General features: G+C 39.5%; 1 protein-coding gene across 2 annotated transcripts in view; it reads left to right on the top strand.

The window, feature by feature from the left end:
- Nucleotides 1-17,325, top strand: part of TASP1 (taspase 1) — a 294,371-nt gene extending 277,046 nt beyond the window's left edge. For both annotated transcript variants that reach the window (XM_021700673.1, XM_044918611.1), the window contains one exon: nt 17,086-17,325. In XM_021700673.1, the coding sequence (XP_021556348.1) occupies nt 17,086-17,178 (93 nt within the window). In that variant the 3' untranslated portion in view covers nt 17,179-17,325. The remainder of the gene's footprint in view (nt 1-17,085) is intronic.
- The last annotated feature ends 2,166 nt before the right edge of the window (nt 17,326-19,491 follow it).

Below are 19,491 nucleotides of genomic sequence, written 5' to 3' on the forward strand. Positions count from 1 at the left end.
TAATTCACAGTAAGAAGAGCAGGTGTTTGGTAATTAGATGTTTGCCCTGCCCTATAGATAGGCCTTTCAGATACAAAATTATCCCCAGCAATGGCCCTCTTTCTGGCCAGGCCTCCTATCTAAGTTCTTTTGAGTGGTTAAAGGTCTCAAAATTTTCTTGATTCTGCTGGGTCTCAATTGCCCTCAGCTCAAAATAATCCACATGCCGAAGTGGCATATTTTGGGGTCATGTATTTTGCTCCCCCTTAGAAGGATGTCTAAACCATTAAGTGCTCACATGCCTATCTTGCTCTAAGAAGAGTGGGCTGGGTTGAGTAATAAGTTTATACCATTTCCCCGACATTTAACTGTGCACCTTTTTTTCAGAGAGCATTTCCCAGGATGCAGCAGGAGTTCAGCTTGGGACATACTGCTGTCTAGGTCTCAATGCCTTAGCAGTTAGTTCTTTGGCGTTTCATGGGTCAGATCAATAAGAAGTCAGGAAGCAGATGGTTTTGACAAGGAGAACTTTCTTCAAAGGGTTTGTTAGTGGTTTTCATTTTTACCCCTCCCAAATTCCTCACTGACAGATCAACTGATATTCTCAGAAAATAGTCCATTACACAAATGGTAGTTTCACTCTTTATAATAGTTTAAACATTAGCCTTTCATTTCTTTTCAAATGCAAGATGCTCTTTTCAAGTGATGGTAAAAATCTATGTTATCTGGCAGCTTACCAAGCAGAAGATTGTAACTGACATTTTGGATTTTCACCCAATATAAATCATCAGGATGTTTAGACTTCTGTACCAGGTTCTCTAAGAAGAGGCCACTGGGCTGTCTTTACCAAGGAATTGGTGGCCCAGAGCCTCCCCCTACAGAATTGAAGGTAAACCCCTTACACCTGGGCCTGCAGGACTCAGCTAGATCCTCTCCTCTTAGCTCAGCACCTCATGCCACCATTAGCCCCTCAGAGAAGAAATATCTGAGACACCATGTTATGTACCTAAGGTCACACAGCTACAAAGAGGTAGAGCTAAGATTCAGGCTGGACAGTGTGAACTCCGGAACCAATCTTCTAGCCACTTAGTCGTCTGGCGAGGCCTAGGCTGGAGATGTATATTTGCGAGTCTCAGCATATGAATGCTTTTTTAAAACTCTAAGACCAGCTGAGATTACCAAGGGAGTGAACACAGACAGAAGAAAGGAGGCCTAACTCCGGGGAACTCCGTGTGTATAAGTTGGTGACAGGAGAAGGAACCTGCCAGGGAGACTGAAAAGTTGTGGCTGTAGAGGTTGAGGAGAACCAGGTGAAATGGTGTCCTAAAACCAAGGGAAAAAGGTGTTCCAAGGAGAACGGAGTGAACAGTTCATCCGGGTGCCATTGCTGGGTCCTGTGTGGACATTACAGTTATTTCGTTCATTCCTTTTCAGCAATGCTAGGAAATAGAGTGGGGACACACCTTCCAAAATGAATCTAGAACACTAATAAAAGGACATGGATTAATTTATAGATTGTGTTGCTGTATTGGACACTCACTAAATCACCATACTACATAATTAAGAAGGTACAGGAAAATAATGGGAAGAAACAAAAAATTCAGCCCTGGCCCTGAGTGAATCCTTCTGGAATGCAGCAAGCTACCCCACATTAACTGCTGTTAACATTTTGGTATATTTCCTTCTGTTTTTGCAACTGTGATTTTTTTTTTTACACACAATTGTGATTATGTGGAATACATGGAATGGCACATACTAATTTATTCTTTTAAAATCAGTTTTTAATATAAAAATAGTACATGTTCCTCTTAAAACATTTGATAAAGAAGAGTAAAGAAAATTTTAAAAATCAGAGTGGACATCAGGAGAAGGAAGGGAAAAATGGCGGGGGGTGGAATTGGAGGGAGAGATGAACCATGAGAGACTATGGACTCTGAGAAACAAACAGGGTTTTAGAGGGGAGGGGGGACGGGGGATTGGTTAGCCTAGTGATGGGTATTAAGGAGGGCACGTACTACATGGAGCACTGGGTGTTATACGAAAACAATGGATCGTGGATCACCACATCAAAAACCAATGATGTATTGTATGGTGACTAACATAATAAAATTTTAAAAAATAATAATAAATAAATAAATAAAAATAAAAATCAGAGAAAATTAAGGCCTCTACAACCTGAGGTAGGTATGCATTAACATTATGGTATCAGATATGTAGTTACATTTAGTCTGCCTGACTTATCCACTGACCTTTCTTCCTTCCTGACCACCTACTATCCAAGAGGTAGCTTAGGGACAGGTTTTGCTCCTGCAGAGATAGGGGTGGGGTAAAAATCTAGCCTCCTGGGCCCTCAGATACTCTGATGTAGTGGGTCTCAGTAGGTAGTCATAAAACTACCCTCTAAGAACACCTCTCAATATTAAGCTGGGTCTAAGGAGAAGGTGATACAAAGTCCCAGGACCAATTGGGATTTTAGTTAGTTCTTAGAGGAGCTATTAAAAAATCTGTAACCTAAATTTTAGGAAAATTTAGACATGGATTTTTTTGAAAAATACTTATTCAAACATTTAGAGGGCCTTCCTAATACAAAACTATGTAGAATGTTAGAATCAGAAAGAACCCTGAATATAATTGAATTAAATTTTTCATCTTTACTGACAAAGAGGCTGAAGCCCAGAGAGCCAGTGACCTCTCAGTCCTGAGACTTAATCTAGTTTGTCAGCAGCAGAGTTAAGGCTCAGACCCAGTTCTCTGAATCCCAGAATCATCCTAAAACATGTTGGTAAAATTTATGGCAATTACTTTTCTGAGCAAATGCTATGTCACCCTGGGAGACTATACAGTCATAAACCTCCTGCAGTGAGAGGTGTGTCTCTTAACAGAGCTAGATTTAGAATCCTTCATGGTAGGGCTTTGTGGGAATAAAGAGAACCCTAAATTTGGAGTCCACAAGCTTTCGTTCAAGTCTCAGTTTTTCCACTTTCTCTGTGACAGTAACAGACCACATAACCATTCTGGGCCTTGCTTTTTTTCAACTGAAATACAGGTATAGTATACATCTGGATGCAAAAGCACTATGGAAATTAAAGTATTATGTAAATATAGGGACTTGGTATTTTTATTAAGATATCATAAGGAACTAGGTTCACAAAGAACTAGTTTCTGCATCCTACAAAGACATAATTGCCTTCAGAGCAAGATCCATGTGTGTTTCATTCTTCTGTTCCCTCATAATAAGTGCCGAATAAATATTTGCTAAATAGTGGAGAGCTTTTATCACCTTTAGCAAAATGGAATACTCATGATAATTCTCCATGTGAGTGATGATAAATAGGTACTGTGGGACCTGCTATGTTTATGTGGATGCCTTCACAGGGCTTTTAAGTTAAAAATAGGAGGGCAGTCTTGTCTGATGTTGCCTGTCAAGTGTGGTGTCCTCTGCATGGTAAAAGAAGTAACAAAAGTTGCCTTGAGACTGGAACAACATGCTGTTCTCATCAGACAGCATTTTAAGGCTCCTTGGACATGATATTTATATGTGAGAACAATAGAAATTTTTCTCCTTTGTAGCCTTGTTTCAATACTAACAATGAAATTCACTATAATGCTGTTTTTGTTTTGTCCACATTCACCACTGGATCTTTTATGGTATCCTTGTTTTAAATGTGGAAAACTAGGTAGGGTGACATACAGTAAAATGACTAACATATGGCATTCATTCCTCATTCTGTTGATATTTCTGATTTGTTAGCTTCAACTTAGGAATTAGATCTTGAAATTGCTCTGGCCTATTTATTACTTTTAGTGCAAGACAATGATAGAATAGAAGTAAAACACTTGTTTTTGGATTCATTAACAATGTATACACAAGCTAAATGAAGTCAGCGTCAGAGAATGTTAAAACTTGAGGGGCTATTTGGGTGTTGAGTTTGAGAAATTCTTTATAGATCTTGGATACCAGCCCTTTATCTGTATTGTCATTTGCAAATATCTTCTCCCATTCTGTGGGTTGCCTCCTTGTTTTCTTGACTGTTTCCTTTGCTGTGCAAAAGCTTTTTATCTTGATGAAATCCCAAAAGTTCATTTTTGCTTTTGTTTCACTAGCTTTTGGAGATGTATCTTGAAAGAAGTTGCTGTGGCCGATGTTGAAGAGGTTATTGCCTATGTTCTCCTCTAGGATTTTGATGGATTCCTGTTTCACATTGAGGTCTTTCATCCACTTTGAGTTTATCTTTGTGAATGGTGTTAGAGAATGGTCGAGTTTCATTCTTCTGCACGTGGCTGTCCAATTTTCCCAGCACCATTTATTGAAGAGACTGTCTTTTTTCCATTGCATATTTTTTCCTGCTTTGTCAAAGATTATTTGACCATAGAGTTGAGGGTCCATTTCTGGGCTGTCTATTCTGTTCCATTGGCCTATATGTCTGTTTTTGTGCCAGTACCATGCTGTCTTGGTGATCACGGCTTTGTAATATAGCTTGAAATCGGGCAACGTGATGCCCCCAGCTTTGTTTTTCCTTTTCAACATTTCCTTGGCGATTCGGGGTCTTTTCTGATTCCATACAAATTTTAAGATTGTTTGTCCCAACACTTTGAAAAATGCCATTGGAATTTTGATCGGGATGGCATTGAAGGTATAGACTGCTCTGGGTAGCATAGACATTTTAACAATGTTTATTCTTCCGATCCATGAGCATGGAATGTTTTTCCACCTTTTTGTGTCATCTTCAATTTCTTTCATGAGTGTTCTGTAGTTCCTAGAGTATAGATCCTTTACCTCTTTGGTTAGGTTTATTCCGAGGTATCTTATGGTTTTGGTGCTATTGTAAATGGAATTGTTTCTCTCATTTCTCTTTCTACAGTTGCATTGTTAGGGTATAAGAAAACATCTGATTTCTGTGCATTGACTTTGTATCCTGCCACGTTACTGAATTGCTGTATGAGTTCTAGTAATTTGGGGGTGGAGTCTTTTGGGTATCCACATAAAGTATCATGTCATCTGCGAAAAGAGAGAGTTTGGCTTCTTCTTTGCCAATTTGAATACCTTTTATTTCTTTTTTTCTTCTGATTGCTGTTGCTAGGACTTCTAGTACTATGTTGAACCATAGTGGTGAGAGTGGGCATCCTTGACGTGTTCCTGATCTTAAGGGAAAGGCTCTCAGCTTTTCCCCATTGAGGATGATATTCACTGTGGGTTTTTCACAGATGGATTTTATGAACTTGAGGAGTGTTCCAGAGGGACATTCCCTATACTCTGAAGAGTTTTAATCAGGAAAGGATGCTGTATTTTGTCAAGTGCTTTTTCTGCATCAATTGAGAGGACCATATGGTTCATCTCTCTCCTCTTATTAATGTGTTCTATCACATTGATTGATTTGCAAATAATCAAGTCAAAAAATGGACAGAAGACATGAACAGACACTTCTCTGAAGAATACATACAAATGGCTAACAGACACATAAAAAATGTTCATTATCATCATTAGCCATCAGGGGAATTCAAATTAAAACCACATTGAGATACCACCTTACACCAGTTAGAATGGCGAAAATTGACAGGGCAAGAAACAACAAATGTTGGAGAGGTTGTGGAGAAAGGGGAACCCTCTTACACTGTTGGTGGGAATGCAAACAGTGTGGAAGTTCCTCAAAAAATTAAAAATAGAGCTACCCTATGACCCAGCAATTGCACTACTGGGTATTTACCCCAAAGACACAGATGTAGTGAAAAGAAGGGTCATATGCACCCCAATGGTCATAGCAGCAATGTCCACAATAGCCAAACTGTGGAAAGAGCCGCGATGCCCTTCAACAAACAAATGGATAAAGAAGATGTGGTCCATATATACAATGGAATATTACTCAGCCATCAGAAAGGATGAATACCCAACTTTTCCATCAACATGGATGGGACTGGAGGAGATTATGCTAAGTGAAATAAGTCAAGCAGAGAAAGTCAATTATCCTATGGTTTCACTTATCTGTGGAACATAAGGAATAGCATGGAGGACATTAGGAGAAGGAAGGGAAAAATGAAGGGGGGGAAATCAGAGGGAGAGACGAACCACGAGAGACTATGGGCCCTGAGAAACAAACTGAGGGTTTTAGAGGGGAGGGGGTGGGGGATGGATTAGCCCAGTGATGGGTATTAAGGAGGGCACGTACTGCATGGAGCACTGGGTGTTATAACAAAACAATGAATCGTGGATCACCACATCAAAAACTAATGATGTATTGTATGGTGACTAACATAACAAAATAAAATTAAAAAAAAAAACAACTTGAGGGGCTATTCTAGAGATAATCTAACCCAAAGTCCTCATTTTATAATTCAGAGACTTCACTGACTTTCCCACTATCACAGAGGCTTAGGAAGTGAGCAGCAGATCTTATGACCTATAGGTAAATCGGTTTTTGCTCTATAAAATATACACATTATTCTGGACTGTATTAAACAGGTTCATGTGACACCATCAACTACTTGAGGACATCTGCTTTCAGGATGAAATCTAAAGACCAAACTATTTTTGGAGCAGTAAACTACATTCCGAGGTTTAATGCCACACACAAAGAATGCTCAGAATATACTTATTCACAAGTTATATCTCCTTGAAAGACAGCTCTTGAAAGCAGTGGGCAGGGAACTTCTGGGAAAAGGATGGGGGTGGTGGTGTCTCCTGACTCACTCATTAAGCGGGGAGAAATGCCCATAATAGACACAAAGCAATAAAAGCCAACCAGACACACTTCCCCTGCCCTTCTCCCTGGAATCGGTCATTTAAGGTCTATCACATTTGTGCCAGTAAAAGAAAGCACAGAGTGACTATTATCACATCAGGTAAGAATGTCCTTATGTAAGGACATAAGATATATTCAGCCAACAGAGCCACAGTACTAAATTTCCATGCCCTGAGTAGCACAGTGATAAACAAGACAAACCTAGCCTGTAGCTAAATGGGTCTTTATTCTATGAAATACACACATTATTCCATAGTATATTAAGAAAGTTCATGTGACACCATTAGTAGATGGAAAAATATATTACCGAGGACTCAACAGTTTGAAAAGTAAGTCAGACTTAACAGGAGAAAGGAAAATGGTAGGGAAAAAGACTATCTGTCTCCTCAAATGCTCCTGGTAAAGATTGAGCAGGAGGCACTGATGTCTCACTAGGCTAGAGTCCTGCTTTCCAGAAGGGAAAATGCTCGTGCAAACAAGGTTGCCGTAGTGTTTTCCATATTCCTCCTCATTCTGACTTCATCAAAATGTTATTAATGTGGCCTAACATAAGAGACACACAAGGCACACAGCCCCCACTTGACCACTGTTTAGGTAGCTGATGTCTGTGTTGAGCTCTCTCTAAAAGAAGAGGATATGTGTGCTGACAATGCAATTCTGGTATAAATGAATGAACAGAATCTGTTGGACCATACTGTGTCAGTCTTGGGAAATCTGCAGGCTTTTATTTTCAGACTTTTTTAAGGTCCACAACTTCATTATCATTTTGATTGTTTCATTTCCATAAATATCATTAAAAATTTATAACAAACTATAATTAAAAACTAAAATATAAAATTAAGAAATATAAAATGTCTAATTTGCAGTTTGTACTCTTGTTTCCCAACCCTCATTAAAAAAAAAAAGGCCTTTATTCATTTACCAAATATACTGAACCTCTCCCATATACCAGAGTATCCTTTAGGAACTAAGGAAAAAGCAATGAACAAAGAGATAAACTCCCTGCCCTCCCCTCTGTGAGGTGGCTCTCCCAGTGGGGGAGACAAGCAATGAATAAGATAAAGGAGCAAAGTAAATGGCTGGTTAGATAGCAGTAAGGATATAGGAACCCTTGAAACAGAGCGGGTGATGTAGTGAGATTCAGGGCCAGGGGCCGGTGTAACCCTTCCTGAATAGGCGGCTTTAGAGTACAGATCTGGCAGGGTTGAGCAAGCAAGCCACAGGGACATTGGGTGGAAGAGCTTTCTGGGCAGTGAGAACAGCATTCGTAATGGCCTTCAAGTTGGGGTGTGCTGTGTGGTTGCGTAACAGCAGGGAGGCAAGTGGAGAGAGAGAGGACCAAGCAAAGTGGGGAGAGCAGGAGGAATTCAGCTCAGAGAACTAATGGAGACCAGAACATATGGGGCATTGTTGGATTTTACTCCATATCATTTTAAGATCTGTATCTATTATGGACTGGTCCTATTATGGACTGAATTGTGTTCCCACCCCAGCGCCCAAATTCATGTCTTGAAGCCTTAATCCTGAATGTGACTATATGTGGAGATAGGGCCTTTAATGAGGTGATTAAGGTAAATGAACATAAGGGTGTGGCCCTAATTCAGTAGGACTCAGCGTCCTTATCAGAAGAGGAAGAGACACTAGGGATGCTGTGATAGAGAAAAGACCACCTGTAAGCCAAGGAGAAGGCCTCAGAAAAACCAAACCTATTGATATCTTGATCTGTGAGAAAATAAGCTGATGTTGTTTAAGGCACCCAGCCTGAGGTATTTTGTTAGGGAAGCCTTAAGCAGACTCATATACTGTCTTAACACCCAGTTCACTTTGATGAAAGAACTTTCTGCTAAATAGTCAAATTGATCTTGAACAAACTTTACAATATTAACTGACAGCAACACTTATTTTATGTCAGTCCAGAAGGAGCTAATTCATTCTATAAGGTACTGTATTTGACTTAAAAGAGATGAGTGTACAGATAAGTCATCCAGAACAGAGCTAGCAAGCCAGTCCAGCCAGATATACGGTTTCTTTTGCATTGGCAGTTTGGAAGTAGCTCTTCTAATTCTTTTGTTTCTGTCTCTCTCTCTCTGTCTCTTTTTTTTAAATAAAATGTAGAAGAATTGGTCTTTAGCTGGAATGAATGAAGAGGTAAAATGCTGTACCTTCTCTTTCTATCCCTACCCCACCAACCATGTTCCCTCTTTAATCTCTTACCATCTTTCTTCTAATGAAACTGATTTCTTGGGGCGCCTGGGTGGCTCAGTCGTTAAGCGTCTGCCTTCGGCTCAGGTCATGATCCTGGGGTCCTGGGATCGAGCCCCACATCGGGCTCCCTGCTCAGCAGGAAGCCTGCTTCTCCCTCTCCCTCTGCCTGCCTGTTGCTCCCCCGGCTTATTTATGCTCTCTCTCTCACTATCTCTGTGTCAAATAAAAATAAATAAAAAATCTTAAAAAAACAAACAAACTGATTTCTTAACACCACAAAAAATGTTGGGGGGGAGTGATTGGCTGCTTTTGGAAGTTTATTATTTGCACCCTGAAAAGGCTGTGGAAAATCAAATATTTATCCTTCCTTTCTTACATAAACTTTGTTTTAGAATAGCAAAAAGTTGATGAGAGAAAGTTCTTCATAGAAGAATTTCAGCTCTTAATGTAGTGAGAATGACAGGAAACCATCCTTTGGGAACTCCCTCATGAAATAAGGGGTCTAAGCAATGATTATCAGTGGCCACTAAAACCGTTGGGCAAAAGGTTGGGGGAATTTCCTATGGAAGGATCAGGCTGCCACTACCCGAACCCAGTGGATCAAACCCACAGAAAGAGGATCACTAGATATTGGGTGCCTTCTGAACACACTCCACAGGAAGAACAGCCCCACCTGTAGAAAATTCTTGCCAAAAATGTACTTTAAGAAGGTAGCTACTACTTCACCCCAGTGAAGGAATCAAGGATTGCCAAATTTTTCAAGAGAAGCTAGAAATCAAGATGCTTTTGTACAACTTCTGAATTTAAAAATATTTTCTATTTTTAAAAGTTGGAAAAACTGTGTGGCTCAAACCAGATAAACCTGTCAGCTCTCCCTTACTAAGGTCCAGCATATCATTTTTCTGTCCCTCTGCGCTCCTGTTCTACTTGCCTTCCAGTGCCAGGGCCTCTGGAATGTCTTCCTCAATTCTGTGATCCACATCCATTTTCTCACTCATGACTTCCTATGACATTTATGTTTGGGTATCTGTGATATTGAGATTTATCATAAGAAATGTATATTTGATCTTCCTTCATGGTTCCTGATTCACAGCTTTCAAAACCCTTGGAATATCGTAAACATTAAGAGCAGTGGGATCATATTTTGTTATAATATTTGGTCTTTTGTCTTCAGTTCCTAAAATCGACTTATATCCATAAAGGTGAAATGGGTGTCTCGTTACTCATGACAAGCCACTTTCAACCACACCTGAGCTTATGTTAATGAGGCAACTTTTGGAAAACCCAAAGGTAACCTAAGGATGGGTGTTGGTTGCCAGGGGAGCCAACCATGTGATTAAGAGTTGGAACTTCCAGCCAGATCCCCCAATGTCCAGGGAGAGGTGAAGGGCTAAAGATTGAGCTCAGTCACTAATAGCCAGTGATTTAGTCAGTCATGCCTATGTAATAAAGCCTCCAGAAAAAACCCGTAAGATGGAGATGGTGAACACATGGAGATGCCGGGACAGTGGCATGTTTGGGGAAGGCATGAAGATCTGAGCTGCTTCCCAGCTGCCTTGCTCTATGCATCTCGTCCATCTGGCTGCTCCTGAATTATATACTTTTACAATAAACCAGTAATTTAGTAAGTAAACTGTTTTCTTGAGTTCTGTGAGCCACTCTAGCAAATTAGCAAACTTGAAGAGAGGTCGTGGGAACCTGCCATTTATTGTGGGTAGGTCCATCAATCTGGACTTGCGATTGGTGTCTGGATTGAGAAGGAGGAACAGGCTTGTGGGACTGAGCCCTTAACCTATAGGATCTGACACTATCTCCTGGTAAACAGTGTCAGCACTGAGTTCAGCTGTAGGACCCCTGATCAATATTGGCAGTATAGAGTTAATTGCTTACTGGTGTTAGAAAACACACTTTGGAGTATTCTACCCTTCTAGTACATGGTTATGTGCTTTTGTTAATAGTTTTCTAATCATTTTATATGGCTGTACTTGTCTTCCCTCAATGCCACATGTTCTTAGAAGGCATTTCACCAGTATTCTACCATTTTGGTTTTCTCTGTAGCACCCAAATATGTCCACTGTTTTTGAGACTTAGAAGATTAGTTATATAGCAAGCAGATATATACAAATCTTTAGCAGTTACTAAGTACTCAGCAATTGTTAATTATTTTATCTGTAGCAGCAAAATAGCACCATCAAAAATCCTGACCTAAAAATGTCCATTTTCTTGAACCTTACCTTTTAGCATGCAGCTAATTTTTCTTTAAAATACCTCATTCTATTTTTGCAGACTATCAAACTTTTAAAATTGAATTCTCCAATTCTTGGATATCCAGTAATCTACAATAGAGATTTTGCTGTATGATGTTTTATTATATGGCTACGTATTTGTTTGAATAATGGTAATCTTACATCAATTGACACATATTTTCATTGCATGCAATATCTCATGTAGTCCTTATCAACCTGATCATAAATGCTACTATTATATTCATTTTAGAGATGGGGCCCTGAGAAGTTACATAGCCAGCAGAGGTTACACAGCTAGAAAGTGCAGAGGTCTGTATTGAACCATTACTGGTTAAGATAGCACCAGCTGCTCTAAGAAGGAAACCCCAAAATGTATAGTTGCTCAAACACAATAAGAAGTATGTTTCTTATTCCCATAAAATTCAAATTGGGGATTGTGATTAGTAGCAGGCTCTCCTCCAAGTTGTGAACCAGAGTCTCAGGCTCCTTATAGCACGTGGGCCTCAAGGTCATCAGAGAAAGAGTATGGAGAATGGTGCATAAGAAGATTTTCTGCCATGCCTGTTAGTGGCACATGGCACTCTAGTCCACTGGCCTGATTCAGTCACGTAGCCACACCTAACTGAAAGGAAGCTGGGAAATGTAGTCCCTCAATGTGTCCAGGAAGAAGAGGAAATGCCCCAGCACCCAAGATGCTCTGATTCTGTAACCCATGCACATAGCCATCATGATAAACTGGCTCTGTAGATTTAACTTCAGAATTGGACATGATATGTTATATATTACATGTACTTTTTAAGCTTTTGGTGGATGAAAATACCTATGTGTTTTGAAATACTGTTTCTTAAGTCTGTGTGTAATGTTTTCTCCGTGTCATTTATTCTATTTGTAAATGCCTGTATTGCTTTGACAGTACTATCTTGCTTCAAGCTCTATTTTTAAAAAACAGAAAACCAAACCCTCAGAATTATGAAACCAATGAATAAAATATTTCCAAGGCTTTTTTTGGACCGTGTCTGTCCAGATTTTATTTTTCTGATCCCCCCAAAGGAGGATAATAACTTGTTTAAGAGTCTCTTCCCTTGACTCTTGTGGTAGATCTCAACAATTCTCCTAAGACTGGAAAGATGGATTAAAATATAACCGCTAAATAAAGGCTTTGAGACTTTTAAAGTTAAATCGTGTGCTTCGAATTTTCCTAGAAACCACAAAAGAACAGTCACTAAGGTGGTCTTAAGAGATTTAAAGACATGAATATGAATGATAGGAAGTCTCAACTACTATTTAGAGTGTGATTAAGACATCAAGGGATTATATAATTTCTATGATATTTTTTTCTTTAACTTTCTCATTTTAAAATCTTAGACTAAATTTGTTATTATACAATGTTTGATTTTGTAACAAGATATAGGCATAAGAATATTGGCTTTGAATTAGTTTAATTTATAAGTGGATAATTCTTCAAGGAATGTTAACCTCAAGGATCTTTGTGTGTCGGTCAGGGAATTAGCAAAAAAGCAGAGAATTTTAAGTGTAAAGCCAGTGGGTTCCACTGGTATGGAGCTGTTAGCATCTGAGAAATCTAAAGCTCTATCTCTGTTCTAACAACACAATCACTTGGAAAATGGAAAAGTTTAGTCAGTCTAAAAAAAAAATCTATTTTAAAGAATTTGCTATGACAAACTAGTTTGACTTTTTAATCAAACTGGCTGGTCATACTAGTTAAAACACTTGAGATTCTTTATGCATTCATAAGTATAGCCCCTTGAGGGTGTATTTTAGTCACTTCACTCGGTAAGCATTTCCAGAGTGTGCCTTCTGGGTCAAGCACTTTGGCAGGTGCAAGGAATACAGAGGCCTGTATAAGACCAGCTCCTGCCTCCTATTGACTTTCACTTACAGAAGCTAAAAATTCAAAGCAGACCAAGAACCAAGGCAGTTACATAACAGGACAAGAAATGCTCAGATGGGTGCCACAAGAGCTAGAAGAAGAGCTTCTAGATTGAGTTGGGGATCCAGTCAAGGAAGTCTTTACTTGAGAAAGACCCAGAAAAGGACATTGGAGACATGGAATCATGGTTAGACAGGTATATGAGTAGAGCATGCAACAAGAAGTGGAGGAAAACAACCCAAAATGAACTCATCTGCTGCTTTTTCATATACGATTTTTATGGGCTATTTATCATTAGTTCTTAATTTTCATAAAAGTACATTGGTATTTAAATGGTTTTAAAGACACCTTGTTAAATTCTTAATGCTTGTAGGGTACCCGAGAGTCTACACAGTCCTTAGACAATGTAAAATACTTTATTGCACTTTTCAATGCTGACATATAAGTTCATTGTAGAAAATGGTCTCTTTTTAGCCACAAGAGGAATTCCAACCCACTTCTCTAAAAGAGCATTTCAAGATGAATACTCATATAAAACATTCTCTTAAACAGCTCCCACTGTTCATAATGTGATTTGATGCTCCATTGAAATTCCCACAGAAAGCTTCAAATACATCCTGGCTCAAATGTTTTCAGACCAAGGGCAGTTATTTTCTGATGAGTCAGAAGATCATGTTGATGGATGAAGCTGGGGAAGTACTGTCATTCGGACAGATGGTTAACCATTTTATTGCTCTCAAAACCAAGATCACGCCAATGTGTTTTGTAATCACAAAATCCCTCTTGACTAGATGATGATTTGGGGAGGGGGTAATCCTGAGAAGTTAATCTTAACTAGCTTGTCTAGTTGAGCATTTCTGTCTTATGTAAACAGCAAAATTTATATGAACCTCAATGTGTTTTTGAAGCATTTTGTCCATGTACTGTTAACAGATTGTCTCAAGACGACTGTCATCTTTTCCAGTCCTTTTTCTTTTCCTTCCTAACTCTCCTTGATGCTTTGTAGTTTAGCTCAGTTTATTTAGATGTTCTTCTATCATAAACCTGATTGGGGCAGTGTCAGAGATAAGTTTGAATTGGCCCTCTGTGTATTTGTAAATCTCAAGGGATTGCTATCAAGCCCTCTGGTCCGTAGGGCAAGAATTTCTTCCTTCTAGCTCTGGTCTTTAACTTGGTCAGCAGGAAATCAGTTTCTTTAAGACCAGGATCCCCCTGGTCAAGTTGCAGGCCATCTGCTTGGACATATGTTCACTCTTTGATCTTTAAACAATTAATTTATTCTCTGATGCCTGGATGGCCAGGCCTGCCAGGAGGTCCCACTGGACTCTCCCTGGATCTCTGGGAAACATGAAGACAGATTTTCCTGTGAGCTTCTCTCTTAGGGGACAGATATTTTAACAGACCTGACTGGAGAATTCCAATCTATTTGTGAACAGAACCTGATGGTGTTGATGCTTCTTCTACGGGGGTCTGCACTGTAGATTCATTCCTAGCTAGCCTCTTTTCTTAATGCTATCATGTGGAATATTATTCTCGACCAGGTAGGAAATTGTCATTTCTGCTTTATTCTTTTCTTTATTATTATTATGGTAGAATATACATAACAAAATTTACCATTTTCACCATTTTTGAATGCACAGTTCAGTGGCATTTAGTACATTCATGTTGTTGTGTAACCATCACTACCATCCATCTCCAGAACTTTTTCATCTTCTCAAACTGAAAATTTGTACCCACTAAACAGTGACTGCCCATTCCCCCTCCCCCAACCCTTGGCAACCACCATCCTATTTCCTGTCTCTATGAACTTGACTAATAGATATCTCATATAAGTGGGATCTTACAATATTTGTTATCTTATATCTGGCTTATTTCACTTAGCATAATGTCTTCAAAGTTCATCCATGTTGTAGCATGTGTCAGAACTTCCTTCCTTTTTAGGGCTGAATAATAGTCCATTGCATGTATATACTATTTGTCACATTTTGTTTATGAACTCTTGGGTTGTTTCCACCTTTTAGCTCTTGGGTCCCTGCTTTCACTTGTTTGGGGGGATATATCCATAAGTGGAATTGTTGGATCATATGGTAATTTTATGTTTAATTCTTTGAGGAATCCCCATACTGTTTTCCACTGGGGTTCTGCCTCATTCTTGATCCCTGTCATAGCTGCATGACTGTATTCATGACTGGAAAGGGTGAGATTAGGGATGAAATTGACCAAGGGACTTCTACTCTTTCAGGGATTTGTTTTGTTTTGTTTAGAAGAATCTTAAAAAAAAAATGATATCTAGGGGAAAAAATTCTCTTTCACCTCATGTTAAGGAATTCCTGGAGGAATAAAAGTAGCCCCATCAATATTGAACCCTGAGAATTGTGAGAATTGAGATTTTTGTGCCTGGTGTGACAAAGACTGCTGGGTAGCAGAATTAAACAAAGCACCCTGTTCTAACTCCTGCTAGGTTAAATGAGGAATAAAGAAACAATAGAGCCACAAGCTTTCCCACTATGGACTCCTGAGGTACAGTGTATCCATATGGTGAGATCCAAGTTTGGCCCTCAGATGTAATAATGAGCCCAGATTCTGGGACACGGTTCGCAGAAGCATGAGCCTAGTGAGTGAACTCACTGATACTTGTGTCCCAGGAGATACCACAGAGACTACCTCACCCAGCTCTCTACCTGAGGCAACAGACCTAACCCTTGTAGGTTACAGGTTGCTTCCTGCCTTGCACACAGAAAAACTCAGTGCCTAGAGAACAGTTCCTATTCTCTAGAACTTTCCAAATTGTTGACTTATGTTAGCTCCTCTAATAGGACTTGCACAGTGAGATTCAAGAATACTGTCTACCCTCCAACTACAAATCAGTTAGCTTAGCTGTCATTCCATCTAAAACATAGGCTTGTTTCATATTTGGTTGCATGAGAGGACATCATTCCCACTCTAGGCTTGGCCACTTCGCTGGCTGCGTCCAAACAGCCTCACCTGGGGCTCGAACTCACTTCTGTTTGGTCCTTAGGAAAAACTTGTTTAGAGTAGCAGAATTAGAGAGGATTACCTAAGGGATATGCAGTCCTTCTGTTCTTCTTAGAAGCTCCCGACATTTATCTATCCCTGGATTAAGCCGGATCATCAAAAAAAAAGGAATTCCTGGCTGACATCATCCTGACCCTTATGGAACAGCTTTTACGATCTTCCATCAGGGCAACGTCCTTTGAGTAAAGTTAACCCTCAGCCCTACAAAACTCCTCTTGGTACAACTGATGTCTTCACTCACCCACTAAACGTGGTACCTACTGTGTATGAAGCCCCGTAAGAGAGAGAGTTCCCGGGCCTTGTACCAGGAACTGTTATTCCCTTCTGAGCAGTTGGTTGGTTGTGATCCTGGACACACATGAACCAACTCTCTGGTCATGGAACGAGGAAGCTGAGAGATGGGGCAGCAGGCTGCCTCTAGCATGGGTACAGAACTCAGGTGAGATTTTGTGTGTTAATCTCATGCCTGTCTTTACCTTATTTTGTAAGCTTCTATTTTTCTTTCAGTCTCATTGCCTCACTTTTTAGGTTGTTGAATTATCTGAATTTTTGCAAGCTATTCAAATCCCTTAGGGAATAAAATGTAAACGTGAATCAGGTATTCTCAGTTGCTTTGGAAGACAAAATGTATATAAATTATTAGTTTTCAGAGAACTAGAATATGCTTGATAAAGTTGGCCTTCAAACAATTAATTACTGTTCTGAATTCATGACTAAATTATAAGTTCTGTGCTCTCAGGAGCCTTAGCTATCTTGTTCATTCTGTACTTGCCGTTGCCAGTGCTGTGCTTAGCACATAGTAGATGCTCAGTAAACATCCCCTGCAAGATTTGACCAAACAGGATCTCTCTGCACTTAAAGGTTACCATCAGGGTTTGTAGATCCTGAGAAGCAAAGAGAGGCTGTGGCATTCTGGTATTTCCTCCGCCCTTGTCGCTTATGGGAGGACACCGGTGGCACTTCTAACGCTCTCCTGTCTCCCTCTCTGCAGACTCACATTTCAAGACTCCCTCCCGGTGCGGTGGCGGGACAGTCCGTGGCAATCGAAGGCGGGGTTTGCCGCCTGGAGAGCCCGGTGAACTGACCCTTCAGGCTGAGCATGAAGCGTCCGAGAGGCATTTCAGAGCCTGAGCGTTTCGGGGATTTTAACTGAAGTTGGATGTTTTATCTTCGCCATTTTATAATTCCTCTTTGCAGCCTCGTGCACGGCTCGCTGCTGCAGTTCGCGCTTAGTGACGTGCGGGTCTTCGGCGGGTGCACGGGACTGAGTGTGCGCGTGTGCGCGCGCGTGCAGTGCGTGTGCCTGCTTCTCTCTCGATGAAATACGAGCTCCTTATTGTGTAACCTATGACCAGGAATGATTAAATCATCTTTACAAAATGTGTGCTTTACTGTTTACAAGTAAAACCTAAAGTTGCAAAGGAAACATTTTTTATTTCATACAGAGGTACCAGCTGTCGTTGATGTGATGTGTCTGAACTGAAGAGTAAATCTACATGTTTAAATGATTTGACAGTGGTAGTGCTCCATTTAATAACAGTATAAGTGATAAAGTGTTTTTATTTGTTAACCAGTTTAAGTGGATCCTGTGGTAACTTAAACTGTTATTCTCATCCCTCATATGGGGCATTTTTCTTTAACAAAGAATGGTTTCAGTGAAACAATCTAGCAGAGAATTAAGGTCAGAACCTTTTTAAATAATAGTCTTATTGATAAAGTTTGTACTTCTTTCCTCAAGCTTTTCTAAGCTTAAATACTGCATATCTTCAAGCTATATGTACTATATAATGAGAGAATATGTAAAGAGAACATACAGGAATGCACAGTCCTTAATTTGTGTATAATGGAATGTTATTTACAATGTAACACTGTAAATAAGAAAGCAAAATTTATGGGAAAATTCAATATTATCTTTGTTTCTTGTTTAAATATATTTTTAAGATAAAGGCACAAAAATAAAAGAAGCATATTACTGGGTATAGTGTGTGACTCCTCTTCTCAGACTAATAAATTATCTTTTGAATCCTAGATTGGAGAGCCATTTTTTATTTTGTTTGTAAAAAGTTACTTCTTCCAGAAATCATATCTTTATCTTTTTTGCTATGATTCTGATAGTTCAAAACCAGTCTTTGTGCAGTTAGGCTGGACACTAACAAGATGAAAGTTGAACTTTGTTCATGATTGAATGGTCAGTATCAAGATCCCTAAAGTTTTTATTGCAGGTTGATAAAAAAATAACAAAGGGAAGGAATAAGAACACTCTGCTTTGGAAAATTGTAGTGGCAGCTGAAAACCCAAGGGTTTCAGTTGATAAATTGCTTCTAAATGTTATATTTCGTGATTCTGGAGCCACATAAGGAAACCAAGACTTTCCTTTTGATTTTTTGTGTAAGAAGTGGCTATCAAGAAGATACTAAAGATAGCCTTGCTCAGGGAGAGGAAGTTCCCTGCACCATATAATCATGGCTCTGGGCGGTAACTGATAAAGCCCCAGATGAAATTATACACTTGACATCGATGTATGGCCAAATTATAAAGGAAAGACAACCAAAATGGAGTGGGTGTAAATATGAATGATTTGGGAGTTGCTGATTTATATTCCTTGTACAGGCAATTACATTTGTCTCGCTGTGTTCCCGTAGACAGGTTGGTGCCGTGGTATCTGTTTCTCATTCTTAATGAGGCTGAGAACTTAGTAAGCGATGGGCTGGCTGGTGGGGAGCCTTTGGCTTCAAAAGCTTTCAAAGACCTGTTACCTGTTGGCAGGGTTTTTTGAGGAACTGGACTGGATCACATAAAACTATCAGGACACTTTGGAGTCTGAAAATCATCTGACCTACTTCACCAGGAATGCCATTTCTTTTCATCTTGTTTTGACTTTATTCTACTCATATTTAAAAGTTTGGGCCTGTTAAAAACCCCTTTTATGAAGAGTTTAAAAACTGGTCAGTGTAAAAGAGCACAGCCCCTCCAAGAACAGTTTGTTAAGACTTTATTCTCCAATTCCTTTTTTTTTTTTTTTAATTTAAGGAATAGTGTCAAACCAGGAGGCAAAAAAAAAAAAAAAGTGATACTCAGAATCATGGAGGCAAAAACGTAATGTGTGGTATAAGTTCCTTAGTGATCAGATCAGATATTAAAGAGCAGATCCTGGAACCAGAGGATAATCAACCTCATTTCACACAAAAGTAGAAAGGGTCAAAAGAGATAAGAAAGTAACCTCATTCCCTAGTCTGGCTTATATCACCAAGATGCTGAAGCAGTATTTTAACACGGATGATCTTTACTGTATGCCTATCTTCTGCTTCTTTTCAAGCCCTGATCATTGGATGCTTGGTTCTCCTGAGTATAAGTAAGCCTGGTCTGGATTCCTCAAGGCCATCCCTGTGATTTTGCT

Source organism: Neomonachus schauinslandi, chromosome 10 (assembly GCF_002201575.2).
Source record: "Neomonachus schauinslandi chromosome 10, ASM220157v2, whole genome shotgun sequence".
NCBI classification, from domain to species: domain Eukaryota; kingdom Metazoa; phylum Chordata; class Mammalia; order Carnivora; family Phocidae; genus Neomonachus; species Neomonachus schauinslandi.